Source organism: Caretta caretta, chromosome 5, assembly GCF_965140235.1.
Source record: "Caretta caretta isolate rCarCar2 chromosome 5, rCarCar1.hap1, whole genome shotgun sequence".
In the NCBI taxonomy this organism is placed as follows: domain Eukaryota; kingdom Metazoa; phylum Chordata; order Testudines; family Cheloniidae; genus Caretta; species Caretta caretta.
Window position 1 is genome coordinate 133,866,504 of NC_134210.1, and position 19,471 is coordinate 133,885,974.

Consider the following 19,471-nt stretch of genomic DNA (forward strand, 5'->3'; position numbering starts at 1 on the left):
AGCAACTCCTAACAATAGCAGGTATAAGAGCTTGTGAACTACACATGTAAAACCCACATCATACAGCTCCAAATTCCAGGAATGAAGAGTAACAAATTTCTTGCTGACATCTGCAGTATGTTGACTGCCTAAGTGGTACCTGTCACTTTGTATCCTCTTTTGGGGCTCCAATTCTTCATTGTTCAGAACAATTTTGGATTTATATCCTCTTGTTAACACCAAGTTTCATATATAATTTTTAAAACTTGGTTTTCTCTTTCAGGTCAGCTCTCATTTTATAATGCAAGTTCAAAGCAGTTGTTATACACCTTCAAAACAAAATTTACCCAACCACTACTACCAGGCTTCATGGTCAGTATCCAATTAACTTCACTTCTATTTTTAGCACTAATATGTTTTGACCTCTGTTTTGGTTGTCTAACACTTGGCATATGGGATTCTTGAGAGCATTTTCTTTGAGAAGCTCTCATCTTTTGTTTGTGGCAGCCCTTCATTGTGCAGCAGGGGAAGTTTAAGTTTATATCTCAACAGAAGCTTAAAAATCACCATTTTCCTTCTTGCCTGCCAAAATCACCAAGCATGCTGTGTATCTAGTTTGGCTCATCCTGCTGCTGCTGCAGCAGAGCACACTTTTCTAGCAGCTGTCAGAGCAGCAGTAGTGGGAGAGGAGCATCCCTGAGCAGCAGTGTGGGAGAGGAGACAGGCTGGGGGAACCACATGGGGCAGCAGTTCCAGCTCACATCATGTAAAGGGACATTGCTGGACTTGTCTGGGCTTCTCCTACCAAGCAATCCTCCTTTGGGATTACTACCTCTTGAGTTACAGGACAAGGTTGCTATCTTTGATGCAATACTGAAGATTCAAACCCTGCTCAGAATGCGTTGTGGGATTTTGTGGGAGGGAGTTGCACACAATAAAACTTGTTCACTCCTTTTATTTTTTTTTTAAAAACATGGGCATTACAAAAACATTTAGGTTGCAGTCAAACGCTCAAGATAAGAAATACCAGAAGTGAGGTTGCACACTTTTTTAAATGTTGTAGCATGGGGCACGGGTCACTTGCTGGAGGATTCTCTGCTCCATGAAGTCTTTAAACTACGATTTGAGGACTTCAGTAGCACAGATATAGGTGTGAGGTTTTTTGCAGGAGTGGTGGGTGAAATTCTGTGGCTTGCGTTGTGCTGGAGGTCAGACTAGATGATCATAATGGTCCCTTCTGACCTAAATATCTATGAATCTAGGTTGCACAGGCATCCTTAAATTCTTCCCCCTCATATCATAATGCATATGCACAGTCTCTCAATATATTCTTTTTAGGACCTCTGCATTATTCAGTACACAGGGTGAATGCACAAATTGGCAGAATTAAGATCATATGGGCAACCTTTTTATTAGTGCACACCCACCTTTTTGTGTCAAAGTCATTAATGAAAATGTTAAATAAGATTGGTCCCAAAACTGATCCCTGAGGAACATTGCTTAGTAACCTTCCCCCAGTCTGACAGGTCACCTTTCTGTATGACCTAGTCTGTCATGACCTTTTAACGTGTTCCATACCCACCTTTCAATTCTCATATTAATCCCCATCTTCTCCCATATGGAACTGTGTTAAATGCCTTATTGAAATCCAGGTAGAGTAGATCTGCTGCATTTTCCTTTGTCTGAAAAATCAGTATCTTAGAGATCAGATTGGTCTGGTACAATCTACCTATGTTGTATTTATCCCAATTTCTGGGTCGTTTTTCCTTAAATTCCTGAAGAGAAGAACACACTTCTGATTTCTATGCTTTAACTCCCCTGTCCCCTCTGACTATCTTCATCAGGACATCACTGTGTACTAGGCAGTGCCTCTCATAGACACTTGAGGGTTATTTTAAGTAGAATACCCACTTCCTACTCTTCAGTCAACATACTGGACAGGGAATCTCCTGAAAGGGACAACTGTAGTTTTAGCATGTGAAGTCATCTTTAATTTGCATTTGAAAATGTGGGTGGAGGGAAAAATGGATTTTACTGGCTTTGAAACATTGACTCACTGTAGCTTTGTGTAATGGTTTATCTTCTAGGTCTGGTGTGGTGGACTTGCATTGAGTACTGGACTGCAAGTGCCAAGTGCTGTGAAAATGCTCCAGAAGAGTGAAAATGGATTGAGTGGTTCAGCTACCAGCCTGACCAATGTTACCCAATAATGTGTCTATTTGGATACTATACTCCTGTTTCTGAGTGGGTTTTTCTGTGCAGCTGCTATTTACAGGAGCTTGTGAGCAATGGATTAACTGGCTTTGCTACCCCACTGCTGCTTTAAGGCCTGGGCACCAATAGTGCAAAAGTTCTGGGCTGAAGCATTAGCAGAAATTTACTGTGAATCCAGAAAGCCAGATAGAAAGCGAGACTGACTTTTTTTGATGCTTTGGATGGGGAAGTCAGGAGCTGTAGCTATGTGCTTTTATATTAGACTGAATTTGATTGTATTAGATACTTCATCATTTCAGTATAACTGCACATGGCAGGTATGATCTTAGTTTGAACGGCACTTACTACTAAGAACACTTTTTTCACTCCTTGTTCCCCCACCCTGAAAAGGAGTCCATTTTTGAGGTCCTAAATGGAAGCTTTAAATATGTGACCCTTTGAAGAAACCAGTCCCCCAAATTTCCACACATGGATATGCCATAATGCAAGTTTGAGACTTGAGATGTTCTCCTAGAGTAGCTAATGTCATTTTGACACAGGTTGGCTACCCTCTGGTATTAGTTGAATAAATAGTGCATCATTTTGTGGTGGTCTTTAGTTGTCTAAATGGGCAGTGCTGAATATCCCTTTATAGGCTATTCATAGTTAGAACACGAGCTCAGTAATCCTGCATCACTTTAGTGAAAATGAAGACTTCACATCAATTTTACACCAGTGTTTTCAGAGCATTCCTGATCTTTACTGTGTGAGCCCTCTACTTAGATTATTGGGGAGATATGCATAACACACTTCCCCAATATTACCCTTAATAAGCTTTCAGCTATATTTATTACTTTTTTTAAAGCATCCAGCTTGGAGTACGGGTAGGCTTTAAAGTGCTTCCATGCTTTCTATATTTAAGTGTCTTGTTTTTAATATGCAGTTTAAATAAGGTTTTGTCCTGTTTCAACCAGATTTATATAATTTAAAGCTTTCTAATGAGTCTGAAGTGTGTAAACATGCAGTGGTGGTGATGAGGTGTTTTAAGACTTCAAGAATGCAGCTAAGCTAAAGCTTAAAGTAGACAGCCCAACATTCATTCAATGTTGCACTTATGACATTACATTCATTTTAATGAAGAAAGAGTACCACTAATTTCACTAAATTACATAGTGATCATGCACATTAATGTAGTAGATTAGTTCATCATACTTAATCTACTATAGGCACTCTTCTTTCAAAAAAGGAAGGCATATGAATATCTCTAAAGTTAGACTGGGCAGCACATTGCTTACTGCTCAACCCCACCTATATCACTTCTAACACAAGTAGATAGTGAATAGTAAAAACTACTCACTAGCAAAACATTGTCTAAATAGAATGAGACTACAAAACTGGAAAGCTACTAGGAGCTTGTATTTTTAAGAGCATAATTTAACTGGGTAGGACCACTTTGTGTATCTTTGAATGCTCTGGATTTTTTTAAGTTCTGAACCCCCTCAAGCTCTTATTTTTTTAAATGCACCCTCCCATCTGAAAGGCTCCCCAAGCAACTCTTTCCTTACTGCCTGTGATCTCCAGAATGAAATAATTCTGGTCGTGCTTATTAGAGGTGGTCACTAAACAATGCTGAGGTTCCTCCTTTCACCCCTTTCATGGGACTGAATGTATCTACTTTTTCCAGTCCTGGAGTTCTTCCCTGAAACAGGACAAAGCATTAAACTGTTACTAGACCACTGCACCAGCCCTCCTCCGCCCATTTTTATGGTTGCCACTTCTAGGTTATTTTGTACTCCTTTGTAAAGATTGCTAATCTAGACTGCTTTTTATAAAATCTGCTTATGGTTCTTGTGCTGCTTTGGGAGAGACACATACTGCACTCAATCGTTTTAACAAACAGTAGAATCACTCTTCAGTATAAGGGATTTTGTTTGATACATTGAACAGATTCAGACCCCTCCTACAGCAATTTCATATGGATGTCTGCTCTCCATGTATTTCTCCCCATTGAGGCAACCAGTTGCTAATTGGAGATCTTGGAGAGGATATCTAGTGATCCTAGTCCTTAGCAGCAAACCTTTGCATACAGTAGAAAAATTATTCATGTTAATGGAGAGAGCTAAGAGAAAACATTTTAGTATAAAAGTATGTTTTGTACTAGTGTTAAATCTATTTTAGCCACTTTTAATCAGTGTTTCCCTTCGTGTTCTAGTCCAGGGTCCCACAAAATGACCTGCAGATGATGGACAATATTGTGACCAATTTTTAATTCTGTAATTAGAGGTCTCTTATGGTGCAGTCACACTAAGACTTTTCTTCGAGCAAAATGCTGGTGGCTGTGTTGAAATGCCTCCCTTCTTGGGAGTTGAACCGAATGATGTAGGGAGGGATGATTTGCACTCTGCACATTCAGTCCCTGGAAACAGACATTCCTCTAAGTTTAGGAGCATTTCAATTCTTCGTCTTGAAGGAAAGTAGAGTGAAGAAATCTCGTGCAACAACTGTGGAGATCACAGGCAAAATCAGATGTATTTAATCTGTTTTATACATAGTTGAATTTGGCCCATGATCTCCAGTAGTGTTGCACAGCATTTGCTACTCCTTTAAGAAACGGAGGATAAGTGAATTACCTTTTTTGGTATTCAGTTCTATACATGAATTCAACATTTTTTCGTGGCTTCTTTTCCATGCTTTTTTATAATATGGTTATACAAATCTTTTTTGTGTGGGAAGAGGAAAGAAAACAGCTTCCAGTATGTTTTCTCTCCTTGCTGAACTTCTTGTCCAATTTAAATGTACAAAACTGAAAACAATTTCAAATGATTGGCAAAGGGTTTTGTGCTAATTGAGCTCAACATCATCTGAATCGGCTTATCATAGTACTCTGGGACAGTCCATGTTGTCTTGTGAAGCCATCATCCTAATTACTTCACGTTTGGAGAATCAGGTCCTTAATGCAGCAATGTGAGCATTCATAATGTCCAGTGAATTGAGGGAGTTTAGAAGCATGCAGGATGGGGCACAAAATTGATTTTTAGAAGGGAAGAGTAAGCTTTGTTTCTATTTTGAGACTCTTAAGTTGATGGTAGTAAAGGTTAGTTTCTGTTCCTATCTGTCCATCTTTAACTTTTCAATGTGGGATAGTTAGCTACAGTTCCTGATACCTTGCAGCATACACTTACTTTTACACTAAGTAAAGGAAAACTTAACATGTATAAGGAAAAAACCAGTAACCATTGAATCAAACCCAAAAATTGAGTGCAGATACATAATTTACTTGAACATTTTAGCAAATTGTAAGGAAACCTGCAAGGTACACTTGATTATGCACAAGATGTAGACAGTGGAATTCTTGATTATTTTTTTCTTAAACTATTATGGTAGCTTACTTTGAAACAAGCTGAAGTATTTAGTACTGTGATTTATGCTGCACAAGGTTTATTTTGATATCCAAGATATAGCTGTTCCAAATAATAACGTACGGGTTATTTTGCCCTTAAAGTTTGAAGTTACTCTGCAGTAGTTAATGCACAAGTGTTGGATTTTTGTTAAGTCCCCTTTTTTTAGTAAATAGAATATGGAGATGAGGAATTGCCTTAAGCGCTTCAGATGTTCGTTCTTGGATTATGGTTTTTGTGGTAACATCTTGCAGATCTTTTTACATTTGTGGAAAGTGCAGGTATATTAATGGTATTGCATAGCATCTTTGGTGCTATTTTTAGGTACAGTGTAAGCAAAGATAAAGTACTAGCTGCAGCTTCAGAATGAGTTGACATAGGAAGAATGTATGAATACCCTGAGACTGTTTCTGGCAAGCGGATTTTATTGGAGGCTACTCTGCCACTTGATTTGATTGCGCAAATTTGCAACCCTCTTGAATGGTGGTGCTGGCACAGCTCCCATTAGAGCTGTGCTAGATTCTTTGCATGTAGCACAGCATTTCCAAGTATGTAAGTAATTTTAATGGCCTTGCTCATTGTAAAATTCAAGTATTCGGGGGGGGAGGGGGAAGGATTGTAGCTAAATTTGAGTTCTCTTGTAAAAATGTGATTTATCTTTTAAATGTATTTCTGCTATTTACAGAAGTTTTTGGTTAAGGGACTGCTGTTAGTCTCTGTAAATTACATCTAACAGCACATAATAAGGGTTTTTTAATATAGTGGTAAACTGTAAAAAAATTTGCATAAAAAGGCAGTGGAAGTATGTGACTACTGAAGTTTAAGGGTTATTAATTTTGGAAATGGATAGTTGATAACTTACGTGCATGCATACCTTAAGTTTGTCTTCTGGTGCAGGATATAAAGGGCAGTAACTGAATTTTCAGTTTAGACTTACTTCCATGGTCTTTCAAAAAGCTTGTAAGTAGGAAAAGTATGTGCCCTGTGTAACAAGGCTGCAGGAGCATACACCTAGGTTTCCTACATCTTTTCTAAATTATTGATCCTTCACACCTCACACACACAAGGTAAAGAAACTAACTAGTTGCTTTAGGGAAAATATTCAGCTTCACAAAAAAAGGTAACTCTCTACTCTTCTGAGCATAGTACATTATGGATTTTAATCATCTTGGTAGACTAATTCAAGTGTGATCTTCCACCTAAACTCAGATTTTTTCCAAACATTTTATTGACTGTTGGAAGGGGAAATCTGGCATTTGTTTTCCCAGCCACTGTGAAACGGGCTTTATGGATATCTGACTATCAGGCAAAGCTTTTCATTTCCCTCCATTGTTTAACACCTTTTGCTGCATGTGCCTTTCATAAGTGGAGCTATAATCCATGCTCCTGCTGTGGCATAATGTGAGTGTACTTAGTGAACTTGAATTGTCACACTGATTTTTACTTTACAGATTGCACATTGATTTCCATGTACATCACTTTGACAATACCTCAGGTATTCTGTAATCAGTGCTTCATTCCTCATTCTTTGTATAAAGTATCCCAAGATAACAGACCTGTCATAGCAGCACTACAGGGGTGCCTTAGAGCCCACAAAGTATTTTATTTGCTGTGTCTTTAACTCAAACTGTGTATGTCTTACAAACATTTTGTATTAATAAATTAATTTTGAAACAGCTGCATAATACCCTTGTCACAGCATCTTATTTTGGCTGAAATATGAACTGTGGAGGTTGAAAGATGCTCCTACTTGAGCATTAAGATATTGGTGTGTATTTTACACTGCAAGTATTAGATTAGATCAAAACCAAACCTGTAGAAATTACATGGTCTACTGAACAGAATGAGTGACCATCCTATAGTTACCTTTTTTGAATTCCAGCATTCTACTTCACCTTTTCTCTAGCTCTGTTCAGTCTTAAATACTATTTCTTCAATATATTTTCCTAATGTTTCAAGGTAACCATCATTTTTAATTAAAAATATGAAACTCACATTCAAAGAGGTACATTCAACACTGTCAAGGTGGAGCCTTGTTATAGCTGTAAGAATCTACTTAAATGTCAGGCAAAACTGCACTCTTCATTTAATGTCAGACTGACTTTATTGTTTTTCAGTAGCATAGCATAAAAGCTGCTGAATACAGTAAATGAGAGCTCTACCCAGAGGGAGGCAGGTCATACCAGTAGTAAGCTGAAGTACTAATGGATCTGTCTCTTACACTCCATACAACACTGGATCATAAGTAGTTTCCTACTGTTTTGAGCTGTCAGACCCATGTGGGGCAATACACTGTCAATTCATATCTGCATCTTGGCAAATGCACATTGCAAGTTTTCTCCTGTCACAGAAAGGTTTATCCAGTTCCCCTTCCTATTTTTAGGTGCCTACTTCCCTCCCCCCAAAAAACTATTTAACAGCTATTTATAGGATGGGTGAAGACAGACTAAAGGTAGCTAGTCCACCTGATCTATGTCACTTGTATGTTTCTCCTTGCCCAACTATTTTTTTCTATTATAGGACTGTAGCCCTAGCCTCTTTGTCCCAAGTTCATGTCTGTAAATAATAAGCTCTTTAATGCTAGGACTATCTCCTAGGTGGCCAAAAAGTGAAGCCCTGCCTGTGCATGCAGTGAATGGGCTGATATGAAATTTAGCTGGAGTACAGTACTAACTTTGCAAGCTTGGCCTTTAACCCCTGCTTTGCCTACACATCCAATGCTGCCAGCTCTTGTATATAGCTGGTGTCACTTCTTAGAGCCCACCTCTCACAGTGATGGAGTTAGATGAACAGAGCCCTGCACGCAGTGGTGCAAGCAGAAATCATTTCTTGCCAGTACTGCCCTCATGGGAGGGACACAAGGGGGGCAGGTACATGACCCTCCATGTGATGACTCCCCCACCCAGGGCCACCTTGCTCTCCCCATCCCCTAAGACACCCCACTTACCTGTGTAAAATGATGCTTTGGGCCCCTGGTGCTACTTGTACTTCCAGGTGTCATTGAGGATCCAGCAGGACCCCAAACTGAAAACTTCTTAATGAAAGGAGGATAGGAAGGACAATCACCCCACTTTCTCTTAACACACTCAGTGCCTCCCTTTGTACAAACTAAGTCTCTGCCAGCTTACCTTTATCTAAGGGTATGTGGTCAGCAGCGCTTTAAGGTGGTGGTGTAGTTGCAGCACCAGTGCTGGGAGAAAAAAACCCTGCCCCGATGCGGGGAATGGCTACCACGTGACTAAAATGCAGGGTGATGGGGGGGTTGAGTGCAGTGGGCAAGGGTTGTAGGTCTGGGTGGTGAAGCTATAGGTGTTGGAGGCAGCTGGTGGCAATAAGAACCAGATGTGGGGGAGAGTGGGTTGGAGGTGACATGGGGGCACAAGGGAAAGTTTTGGGACAAGGACTGCAGGAGGGGGTGAGCATGGTAGTGCTCTGCCTGCATGGCTACAAGCACCTGTATCACGTCCGCTTCGTGCTCCATAATGCTTGGCAGCTGCTCCATGCTTTGGTGCCAGTGATCCGCATTCTGCTGGTGGACCCTCCTTTCCCTCTCCTGCCACTCCTGTGCTTTTTGATTTTTCATTAAGGGACTGCTGCATTACTTCAGGCAACATGTCCTCTTTGCTTCTACGTGGCCTCTTCTTAATTCTTTGGAGTCTTTCGGCCAGCGATAACACAGACAGCTGAGATCTCAAGGTTGCATCTGTAAAGGCAAAATGCAACACTTAACAGAGGTAGCACTGTTCACACTAGACAGCATAATGATTTGCCTGTACTTAAAGACAACCACAGTCTACACAATGACAGAATTTGCCTATCCCAAAGCAAGTACACATAACCCACAGGAGCCCCAAAATGGTAAGTACAGGGGCAAGGGCAACTGATTGTTTCCTGGCCATACTGTCCTCTGGGGTTCTGTGCCTTGGTGAGAGCCAACAGCTGCAGGGGGCCCCCGTACTGAGCACTGTCCCCACATTTTCCACAGGAGTTTGGCCTGAAAGCTATCTCGCTGCTGAGGGTGACCTGGAAAGCAAGGGAGGGTCTTCTACAATGCAGCTTCCGCCCTGGCCCCTATACAGCTTGCCTGTGTGCAGCAATGGTCTCTCTGCCCCTCATGGCACAGTGGCGTGGACATGTTAGCCTGACTGGGACAAGGAGCACAGTAGCTCTTCCAAGGAACCTGTGCAAGCGGCTTGTCCAGCTTCTGCATGAGACCTTTGAAGAGATCACTGAGGCTGCTTACCACGATGTGAGAGAGCACATCAAAGCCCTATTCCACATCTAGGCATGCATGCAGCCTTCGCCCCAAGAGCTCACACTGAACAACTTCCTTTCCCCCCCCCCCAAAAAAAGCTGCTTACGGGGTGTTTGTCCTTCCCCAAGCACCAGCCGCTGCAACTGGCTACCTTCCTCCTGGCTTGAGAGCAGCTCTTGGCTGCATGCAGCTAGGGATGTCAAGGTGTCTCCCTCCTCCTCCTGCCTTGTTGACCTGGGCTCTGAAGCGTCCATGGTGGTACTTGGAGGGGAAGTGGGGTCACCCTCAAGTATTGCATCCAGCTCTTTGTAGAAACAGCAGGTCAAGGGGGCAGCACTTGAGCAGCTGTTTGCCTTGCAGGCTTTGCAGTAGGCATTCCACAGCTCCTTCACTTTAATCCTGCACTGCAGCGTGTCCTGGTCATGGCCCTTTTCCATCATGTCCCTTGATATCATAATTCCTACAGCTGGAGCACAGCTGGGACTGGACAGCTTTCTCCCCCCAAACCCTGATGAGGTCCAGCACCTCGCCATTGTTCCATACCGGGGATTGCCTGGCGGGGGGAGGCATGCTTCCTCGGAAAGAGTCGCTGAGAGCACCCCACACCTGGCTGAGCAGACAGGAAGGGGACTTTCAAAATCCCCAGAGAATGTAAAGGGCGGGTGTGACGACTGGTCACCTGAGGGCAGGGCAGAGGAGTTCAAGGTGATGACCAGAGTGGCTGGAGCAGGCAGCGTGGGGCGCTTCTGGAGGCCGCTCAGAGCCGGGGCCTGGCCAGGGGGACGCGGCGTGAGCCCGGGCGCCCGGCGCTGCTTCCACGCGCTCTGACTCGCAGGCGCAGCCACGCGCGGGTAAAAAAACACCCGCTTCTTCAGATGCGGCGGCGGCGGCTTACAGACCCCGTCCCCCTGAGCAGCGCCAGACGCCGGCGGGCCCACGGGAAAGCCTGTTTCAGGGGCCCGCAGGCGTAGGGTGCTCCTACCCGCCTCGAACCAACGGCTGCCCTCCCGCGCCGACCTGCCCCGTCCAGGCGGGCTCCCCGCCCCCGGCACCGCCCCAGGCTGCGGGCACAGGGGCCGCGGCGTGCGGGGCTCGTTCGAGGGCAAGGTTTCCGAGGCACCGCCCGGCCGAGGCGCGACACAGGGCCCGGCCTCGCGCCCTGCCTGGCGCATGCGCAGACGACCCCGCCGCTCTATCCGCCGCAGGCTGCTGCAAACCACGCCCCCCTGGCGGGCGCAAGCGGCGCGCGGCGGCGGCAGCCAAGGTAACGGGATGGCGGCCTGCAGGGGCTGCCCGAGCCCCCCTGGGGCCGGGGTGGGGGTGGGGCCGGCTCCGGCGACTGCAGCCCCGGGGCGGACCCGGCTCTGGTCAGTTGGCGGGGGCCCCCGGCACCTTCCGCCCCGCCTCGCTGCGGGAGAAGCCACCCCGGGCTCGCTCCCTCCGGGCCCCGAGGCGGGCTCTGCGGCCTGCCCGGGAGCGAAGCGTCCTCCCAGCAGCCGCCTCCTCCGCCGCTTGCGTGGGGTGAGTCGGGGCGGGCCGCGGGCGTCTCGGCCCATGGCGGGGCTGCCGGTCTGGGCTGCCCCGGCGGGCTGTGAGAAGCGCTGCCTGTCGCCTGAGGGGGGAGCCGCACAGCCCTCTCCCGCCAGCCTCTCTGCGGAGACCGGAATGGAACCAAAATAACAGCAGGACTTGGGCCTTCCCATGCTTCGCGCGGCCAGCTGTCTGATCACAGACCCCCCTTCCCCAGCGCCCCGCGGCCCCCACGCTTTTCCGAGGCCCCGACCCCGCTCGCTGCCTCCGTCCCTCGCTCTCCCCCCCCCTCACTTTCCCTGGGCTGGGGCAGGGAGTTTGGGTGTTGGAGGGGGTTCTGACCTGGGGCAGGGGGTTTGGGGGTGCAGGCTCTGGGAGGGGGTTTGGGTGTTGGAGGGGGTTCTGACCTGGGGCAGGGGGGTTGGGGGTGCAGGCTCTGGGAGGGGGTTTGGGTGTTGGAGGGGGTTCTGACCTGGGGCAGGGGGGTTGGGGGTGCAGGCTCTGGGAGGGGGTTTGGGTGTTGGAGGGGGTTCTGACCGGGGCAGGGGGTTTGGGGGTGCAGGCTCTGGGAGGGAGTTTGGGTGTTGGAGGGGGTTCTGACCTGGGGCAGGGGGTTTGGGGGTGCAGGCTCTGGGAGGGGGTTTGGGTGTTGGAGGGGGTTCTGACCTGGGGCAGGGAAGTTGGGGGTGCAGTCTCTGGGAGGGGGTTTGGGTGTTGGAGGGGGTTCTGACCTGGGGCAGGGGGTTTGGGGTGCAGGCTCTGGGAGGGGGTTTGGGTGTTGGAGGGGGTTCTGACCGGGGCAGGGGGTTTGGGGGTGCAGGCTCTGGGAGGGGGTTTGGGTGTTGGAGGGGGTTCTGACCTGGGGCAGGGGGGTTGGGGGTGCAGGCTCTGGGAGGGGTTTTGGGTGTTGGAGGGGGTTCTGACCGGGGTAGGGGGTTTGGGGGTGCAGGCTCTGGGAGGGGGTTTGGGTGTTGGAGGGGGTTCTGACCTGGGGCAGGGGGGTTGGGGGTGCAGGCTCTGGGAGGGGGTTTGGGTGTTGGAGGGGGTTCTGACCTGGGGCAGGGGGGTTGGGGGTGCAGGCTCTGGGAGGGGGTTTGGGTGTTGGAGGGGGTTCTGACCTGGGGCAGGGGGGTTGGGGGTGCAGGCTCTGGGAGGGGGTTTGGGTGTTGGAGGGGGTTCTGACCTGGGGCAGGGGGTTTGGGGTGCAGGCTCTGGGAGGGGGTTTGGGTGTTGGAGGGGGTTCTGACCTGGGGCAGGGGGTTTGGGGTGCAGGCTCTGGGAGGGAGTTTGGGCTGAAGTGCCGCCCGGTGGGTGCCTGATCTCAGACGGGTTCTAGAAGCAGCAGCGGCTCCTGGGCAGCCAGGCGGCTCTGTACACTGCCCCTGCCTGTAAGCATTGCCCCCGCAGCTCCCATTGGCCATGGTTTCCTGTTCCCCGCCAATGGGAGCAGCGGAGTTGGCGCTTGGTGCGGTGCGCAGAGACCCCTCTGGCCGCACCACCTCCTAGGAGCCGCTGGACATGCCAGCTGCTTCCAGGAGCGGCGCGGAACCAAGGCAGGTAAGGTGTCAGCCTTAGCCCTGCTCTGCTGCCGGACTTCTAGCGGCTTAAAGTCTCCAGGATTAGCTTCAGTAGCCTCTGGTGTATCGAGCCCAGTTCCGGGAGACTCCTGGCCAGACCGGGAGGGTTGGGAATCCTAAATATGCTCAACATGCTTTTCAAAGATTAACTGTTCCTCAGAACATAGAATTTAAGGCAAAAAGGGACCATTAGATCATTTCATCCAGTGCTTTTCCACCTGTCGTTCACGGACTCCTGGGGTCTGCAGACTATGTCTAAGATTTCCAAAGGGGTCTACACCTCCATGTGAAATTTTTTAGGGGTCTGCAAATAAAAAAATGGCTGAAAACCACAAATCTAGTCTGACCACCTCTAGATCACAAGCTACCACCCATACCTGCACAGTAACCGATGACCAAAATGAGACCCAAGTATTACGGTCCACAGGAGACTAGACTGTTATATGCCCCAGGCAGAGAACAGGAGAGTGCACCAATGTCTGAGGCCCCTACAATGGGAGGGATTAAGTGAAATATGGCCGGATAATTTTGGCAAGTGACCCCCACACATACTCCGCAGAGGAAGGTGACATCCCTACACCCCCGGGCACTGCTAATCTGATCTGGGGGGAAATTCTTTTCTGACCGCATATATGATGATCCGTTAGACCCTGACTATGTGAGCAAAATCCAGCCAGCCAGCCAGCCACCTGAGAGAATGCTCAGTGCTACCTCAGAGTCCTAGCCCTCCCTGTCCAGTGTCTGATCTCCCATGATGCTTAAGAAGAATGAGATTAAAAAAAAAAAGTCCTCTCAGAATACATTGGGCAGGGAGATTATTTACAACTGTTATAATAAAACTGACATGCTTCAATTACCTAAAACATGGTGAGTAGGTAGAACGGATGAGATTAGAATTTGACTCCCCATCCTGAGCTCAGACCATTGGGCCAACTAGAGAAATCCTTTGCTTATGAAATCAGACGCTGCTGAGTTTGATTGTGTGCTGGTGTTAGTGCCAGAATAGAATCCAATTTACAAAGTATCTGAAAACCTTACTAGAGAAGAGCCATAGGTGTTTCCCACCCAGCAGATTTCCCAAATTATGCCAGCTGAGAAGTGACAGATTGAACTGGAGTCTCAAACTTTGATACCCTGAATGGTAGTTGCATTCTACTACTAGTGCTAGATTTAAATGTTAGTGTTCAAACTCACTGTGTTTAAAGCTCTGATTTATGCTTGGTTGACTAGCATCATCAGTACTACTCTAAGCTCATTTTATATGGACAGGGAACCATGGAAGCTATTTAGCTGAGGAAGAGCAGGATTGAAGAAAGGAAATGAACCAATGTTATCACTCTGAACAACACAATACATGAGACATAATCAGAGATGTAATCACAGTATAAATGACTTTCTAGTGTCTGGTGTCTCCTCAAATGCAGGATTTTCTCTCACAGAATGAAGTTTCACTGCATTCTCATTAGATGCCCCTATTTCTGGTCAAGTGAAAGAAAAAATAACACACAAAAGAGGAAAACGTTCTCTTTCCTATTAATCAATCCTGGTTTCTTGCTCTGATTGTTTTAGATCTGTTTTTCCTCTTTCTCCCATTATAGTTAAATATTTTAAATAACAAAATGGTCTCAATGCAAACATTGTTCCTCTCCCCAGCCAATGAGTCTTTTTAGGTAGTCTCTCTTATTTAGTTGGCATTTCTTCCCCTTCAGTAGGTGATTGTTTCTTATTAAACATGATAGTTGCGCTTCGATGGTGTTCTCACTCCAGTAGCTTTCCTAGATGTCTTGCTTATATAGTTAGGATTGCATCTAGATTGGCTGTAGTTTGAAGGGGTTTTATTTGTTTAAAATATGTTTTTTCAAAGATAAGACTAGAAACCCAGCAGTTTCACTGATTAGCACCCATTTCATGTGGATTTACACATAATTTGCATTACTCTTTTTTTTCTTCCGTAAGTACTTTATGCTCACACAATTTACTATAGTTTCAATTAGCTTTTCAGAACTGTTATACCTTGGTATTTAAAAAGTAGATTTTGTATATATTTTTTTTTTTACTTAAACTAAGTGACCTTCCTTTTCTCACAGAAAAGCAAAGAAGTAATACGCAATCTGAAAAGATGAAAAAGACTGACCTGCTTTCAAGTGATAATCAAGTGAGCCCTGAAGACTAATGCAGAGAATTAATAAGAACGTGGTTTTGGCTCTTCTTACCTTGACAAGTTCAGTGTTTCTCCTGTTCCAGTTGTACTATTATAAGTACTACTTATCTCCAAAGGTAAAAAATATCACTTTAAAGACTTGAATTTGCGGGGAGGGGGGGGATTAAAATAGTACTTATTATGCTCAAGTACATTAAAAATATTAACTAATTATTACTCAAAAATCCCTGTGGGATTGACGACTATTACCATAAGATTGACTTGCAAAAGTTAAATACATTACCCAACAGGACACAGTGAGTAGGTACCATAGAAAAAATGAGGTTAGAATGTTACTCTCAATCCTGAGCAACTCTGCCAGCTAGACAAAGACTTTACCAATGAAATCAGACACTGGATTGAATTTCCGCGATTCCAGGTTTTTCTGCACATTCGAACTCGGTCTGGTACATCAAAAGTTTTTTTTAAAACTTCCCAAGTGCATGCACCTTTACTTAACCCAGACTGATGTATGATTCTGTGTTGAAACCTGAGACAGCCTTGAGTTTCTGTAAGGCTGTTTAGGGAAGCAAAAAAGTAAAATGCAATTTGTTGTTTGCAGCATCTTCAACAGATGTGTTAAAATTAAAAGAAGCTACTGTTTCTGCAGAATCAGTCACCTTTAACCTGTCTCTGGGGTTCTATTGTAAAGCTTTCTAGATACCAAATGTAAATTCCTGTAGTTATGATTCTGATTGAGAACCAAGAGGCACATGTGGCTAGATGTAATCTTTCCGTAATGGGAAAATAAAGGCAATAATTAGCTAAGATGGTGCTAGAAGTGAAATCTTGCCTCATGAGGATTACATGGTTTATCTCTAGATTTCAGTACACATAGTACAAGAACTGAAGGCAACAGTATGTCTTCACTTACTCCTTCTTTAGAAGGAAAGTCTGTTGGTATCTAATTTCCTGCTTAGCTCTTTTGGTGTGGGGAACCCTTATTCAGTCTGAAGTCTTCTTAGTGTTACATGACATTACAGTCTGACAGCTCATATGCTGTCCACAGCAAGGCTGTGAATTAGAAATCATTGTCCTCTAGGTAGCTAGGAATCTGAGGCTTTAACACAAATATTTTCTTATGACACAAATATTTTCTTATGACACAAATATTTTCCTTCTCAAACTTATCCATTGAGGGTCATATCTTTGACAGGCTGCACCAGTGAACCTAAGGTATGACTTTTCCCCAGTGTTCTGGGGCTGCTGGAATTATTTCATCTTCCTTTTTCAGGGTGGGTTGATTTAAATCACTGATTTTAATCAACAAATAGGAAACCTAGATTTAAAAAATCAGTTTTAATCGTGTTTTGCATTTGTACATTTTAGTATATTGCTTAAACTTTAAAGAAGTTATTTAATTTTTATATTTTTTTGTTAGAAAATGGTGAATGATGCATTTCTTGTTCACTAGGTTAATTTTTTACTTGCACTTTGCATCCAGTCCTAGTTGGATGGAAATTCAAATTACATTTAAAATGCAGACAACCAGCATTTTAAATTAAATAAAACTACCTTAAATAGCCTGGATGCATAAGAAAATAATTATCAAAACATATCTTGCCTTTAAAACTAACTGATTTATTAAACGAAGTATTATCTGTAGTTAGTGAATTGAACTTATTGTTTCTGGTTACCATGTCTTCATTTAACAGTAGTAAATATCATCATCTCACGTTGTTTTTAATCATAGATTGAAAAGCAAGAAAGCTTGTTTTCCTTTTCTAACTCCCAATTATTTTTTTAATTTTGAGTGCACTGAACTTGCTGAACAAACTGAAATGAAGGAAATATTCTCGCTGCAACCTCAGAAGAGGCTACTGCTCTCAAAAGCTGGTTTAGCACTTCAGCATAATCTGATTTCAGATCCTCAGCCAGTGACTTCCACGAGTTCAGTAATTTGACTTTCTTTAATACTTTGGCAGCAAACACAGAATCATAGAATATCAGGGTTGGAAGGGACCTCAAGAGGTCATCTAGTCCAACCCCCTGCTCAAAGCAGGACCAAGCCCCAACTAAAACATCCCAGCCAGGGCTTTGTCAAGTCTGACCTTAAAAACATCTAAGGAAGGAGATTCCACCACCTCCCTAGGTAACGCATTCCAGTGTTTCACCACCCTCCTAGTGAAAAAGTTTTTCCTAATATCCAACCTAAACCTCCCCCACTGCAACTTGAGACCATTGCTCCTTGTTCTGTCATCTGCTACCACTGAGAACAGTCTAGATCCATCTCTTTGGAACCCCCTTTCAGGTAGTTGAAAGCAGCTCTCAAATTCCCCCTCATTCTTCTCTTCCGCAGACTAAACAATCCCAATTCCCTCAGCCTCTTCTCATAAGTCATGTGTTCCAGTCCCCTAAATGTACTGCTTAATATTATTTTTTGTATTTAATTTAAATGATTTTAATAGATTATAATAAGTTTAGGCCTAAACACAGGTTGTTATCCAAAATGTAATTTTAAATAGGTTTATTTTTTTAAATAAACCTATATTTAATTTACATTTTAAAAAAATCCTTTTGTTTATTCTTACCCACCCTGTCCTTTTTTCTTTTACTAATTGTCCTATTGACTTGGAAACGTAAGGCTAGATCCAGCAGTCCTTGCATGGTCCTTCTAAATATATTAAGTGAATATTCCTGGGCATGATTTTTACTTCATGTAACATATATAAGTGACTTAAAACTGCAATCCTTGAAATGTAAAGTGTTTGTGAAAAAGATATGTACAATTTCCTTTTATAAATCTAAACAAAACCACCATTTGGGACATCTTAGGTTTCAAAATATCTTTTGTCCTTGTTCTTGCTAGAATGGAGCTGTTTTTTCAAAAGTTAAAGGAAGCCAGTCAGGACAAGACGGCATACAATGGGTATGTACAATGTTATTTATTTATACCGCATCCGTGTAAGTATCAATAAACTCTTATAGAATTGCAAATTATGGGTCCTCTTCTGTATCCAGTTTAGTCATTGGGAATTTTGTTGTTTTAAATGGAAGCAGCCTTGATCTTACCGCCCTGAGCATGACCATTAAAGTAAAGGGGATTTCTGAGTGCTCGGCTGTCTCAGGATCATGCACCTGTTTCTAGAGTGGAACTTAGGCTTGTAGTGGTGGCATCAGTATAACAAAATAGTTTAGATACAGGAAGTGAAGAATAACTTATCCTATTAAAACAGCAGGGACAAGTTAGATAAACAGCATGTAATTTAACCTGATTAGAATTGGGCCAAGACACTAACACAGAAACTGGAAATCTTTAATTTACCTTTTTTAAAAGTGAATTTAGTGTTTGTGAAAGGTATCAGATTGACGGATTTGAACACTGAAAGTCTTCTGAAGTCTTCTGTTTATCAATAGAATACACTTGGGCATGCTAATGGGAGTGCAGTGCGAGCTTCCCCAAGCTCCTGTGCCCCCATCTATAATATATTGGTTTCAAAACCTTTTCAGTTGGAACGGTTTAAATTGTTCGTTCAACTCTGTTTGACGCTTAATATAATGGTGCTTCAGGGCTCAGAGGGAAGTCATTTTCCATGTCTATTCAATCCTTGGCCCCTTTTGATGAGACAACCAGCACAGGTCACAGTTTGAGCCAATTGTGACAATTTACAATGATGTAAACTTCTCTCTCATCGGAATTGGACTCAGGCCACATACTGACAAAACAGTCCGGCATGGTTGAACCTACCAGGAGCAAAAAGCCCCCGCTGACACAGCCTCTGGGGATCATTAGAGCATGCAAACTGTCATGCCAAATTATCTACCTTTTAGGAAATAGTTTATTTTAACTACAGTTCATAATCCTGTGTATATGCTACAGTACAGTAAGACTCTCAGTAGCCTTCATGAAGAATCCAAAATTGAATATTTAAAAAGAGTTGATAGCAAGTGTGGAATTATGCAATTATTTGTATTTGGATTTTTGTCCAGAGTCCTTGCCATTGCTGGTTAAATTTTATACCAGAAATGTTTGTATCTATGTTCACCTTTCAAAAATCTGGGTAAAGTAAAAAATGCCTTCTGTTGGATCACCATACAGTGTAATATTTATATGTACCAGATGATGCCTTTGTCAGGTGAGCAATATTACAAAGCATTTGAAGACATCGGTTGAAATTCCCTATTTTTGAAACAGAGGTATTAAGCTAGGTTTGTGGGTTTGGGGACCTTGGAGATTCTTTTGTCTGTGTAGTCCTTAAGACACTTTTCCACCTTTTAAGAAACATTGCTGCAGAATCTGGCTTTGTCTTTCCTTGTCTGATGCAGAAGTTCTGATCCATGCCTTTGTGTCCTTCCAAACTGAATATTGAAATGCTTTGCTTATTGGAATTCCAGCTTG

The 19,471-nt window shown here is 44.0% G+C and overlaps 3 protein-coding genes across 11 annotated transcripts in view; 2 read left to right on the plus strand and 1 right to left on the minus strand.

Annotated features, from left to right (window-relative positions):
* Positions 1 to 7,255, plus strand: part of FSD1L (fibronectin type III and SPRY domain containing 1 like) — a 63,532-nt gene extending 56,277 nt beyond the window's left edge. For all 4 annotated transcript variants that reach the window (XM_048850672.2, XM_048850673.2, XM_048850674.2 and 1 more), the window contains 2 exons: positions 263 to 351; positions 2,067 to 7,255. In XM_048850672.2, coding sequence (XP_048706629.1) covers positions 263 to 351; positions 2,067 to 2,189 — 212 coding nt within the window. In that variant the 3' untranslated portion in view covers positions 2,190 to 7,255. The remainder of the gene's footprint in view (positions 1 to 262; positions 352 to 2,066) is intronic.
* Positions 7,256 to 7,651: 396 nt separating this feature from the next.
* Positions 7,652 to 11,381, minus strand: LOC125636886 (uncharacterized). Its single transcript, XM_048850676.2, has 2 exons — positions 9,932 to 11,381; positions 7,652 to 9,273 (listed from the first exon to the last, which is right to left on the minus strand). Exons 1-2 carry the CDS (start codon positions 11,379 to 11,381, stop codon positions 8,798 to 8,800), a joined length of 1,926 nt encoding a protein of 641 aa, XP_048706633.2. The 3' UTR covers positions 7,652 to 8,797.
* LOC125636884 (T-cell acute lymphocytic leukemia protein 2) overlaps positions 11,011 to 19,471 on the plus strand; it is a 95,332-nt gene continuing 86,871 nt past the window's right edge. For 4 of the 6 annotated variants that reach the window (XM_075128916.1, XM_048850663.2, XM_075128917.1 and 1 more), the window contains exons 1-3: positions 11,207 to 11,346; positions 15,020 to 15,209; positions 17,942 to 18,001. In XM_075128916.1, the coding sequence (XP_074985017.1) occupies positions 15,105 to 15,209; positions 17,942 to 18,001 (165 nt within the window). In that variant the 5' untranslated portion in view covers positions 11,207 to 11,346; positions 15,020 to 15,104. Of the gene's footprint in view, positions 11,090 to 11,206; positions 11,347 to 15,019; positions 15,210 to 17,941; positions 18,002 to 19,471 lie in introns of those variants that run through there. The other 2 variants (XM_048850662.2, XM_048850668.2) reach the window with 2 other exon arrangements.

Coding starts and splice junctions, on each gene's coding strand:
- LOC125636886 (XM_048850676.2), bottom strand. CDS start 11,381: ATGGGCCGAGACGCCCGCGGCCCGCCCCGACTCACCCCACGCAAGCGG. Junction 9,274..9,931: donor TGGGGAAGGACAAACACCCC/GTAAGCAGCTTT, acceptor TTGCCTTTACAG/ATGCAACCTTGAGATCTCAG.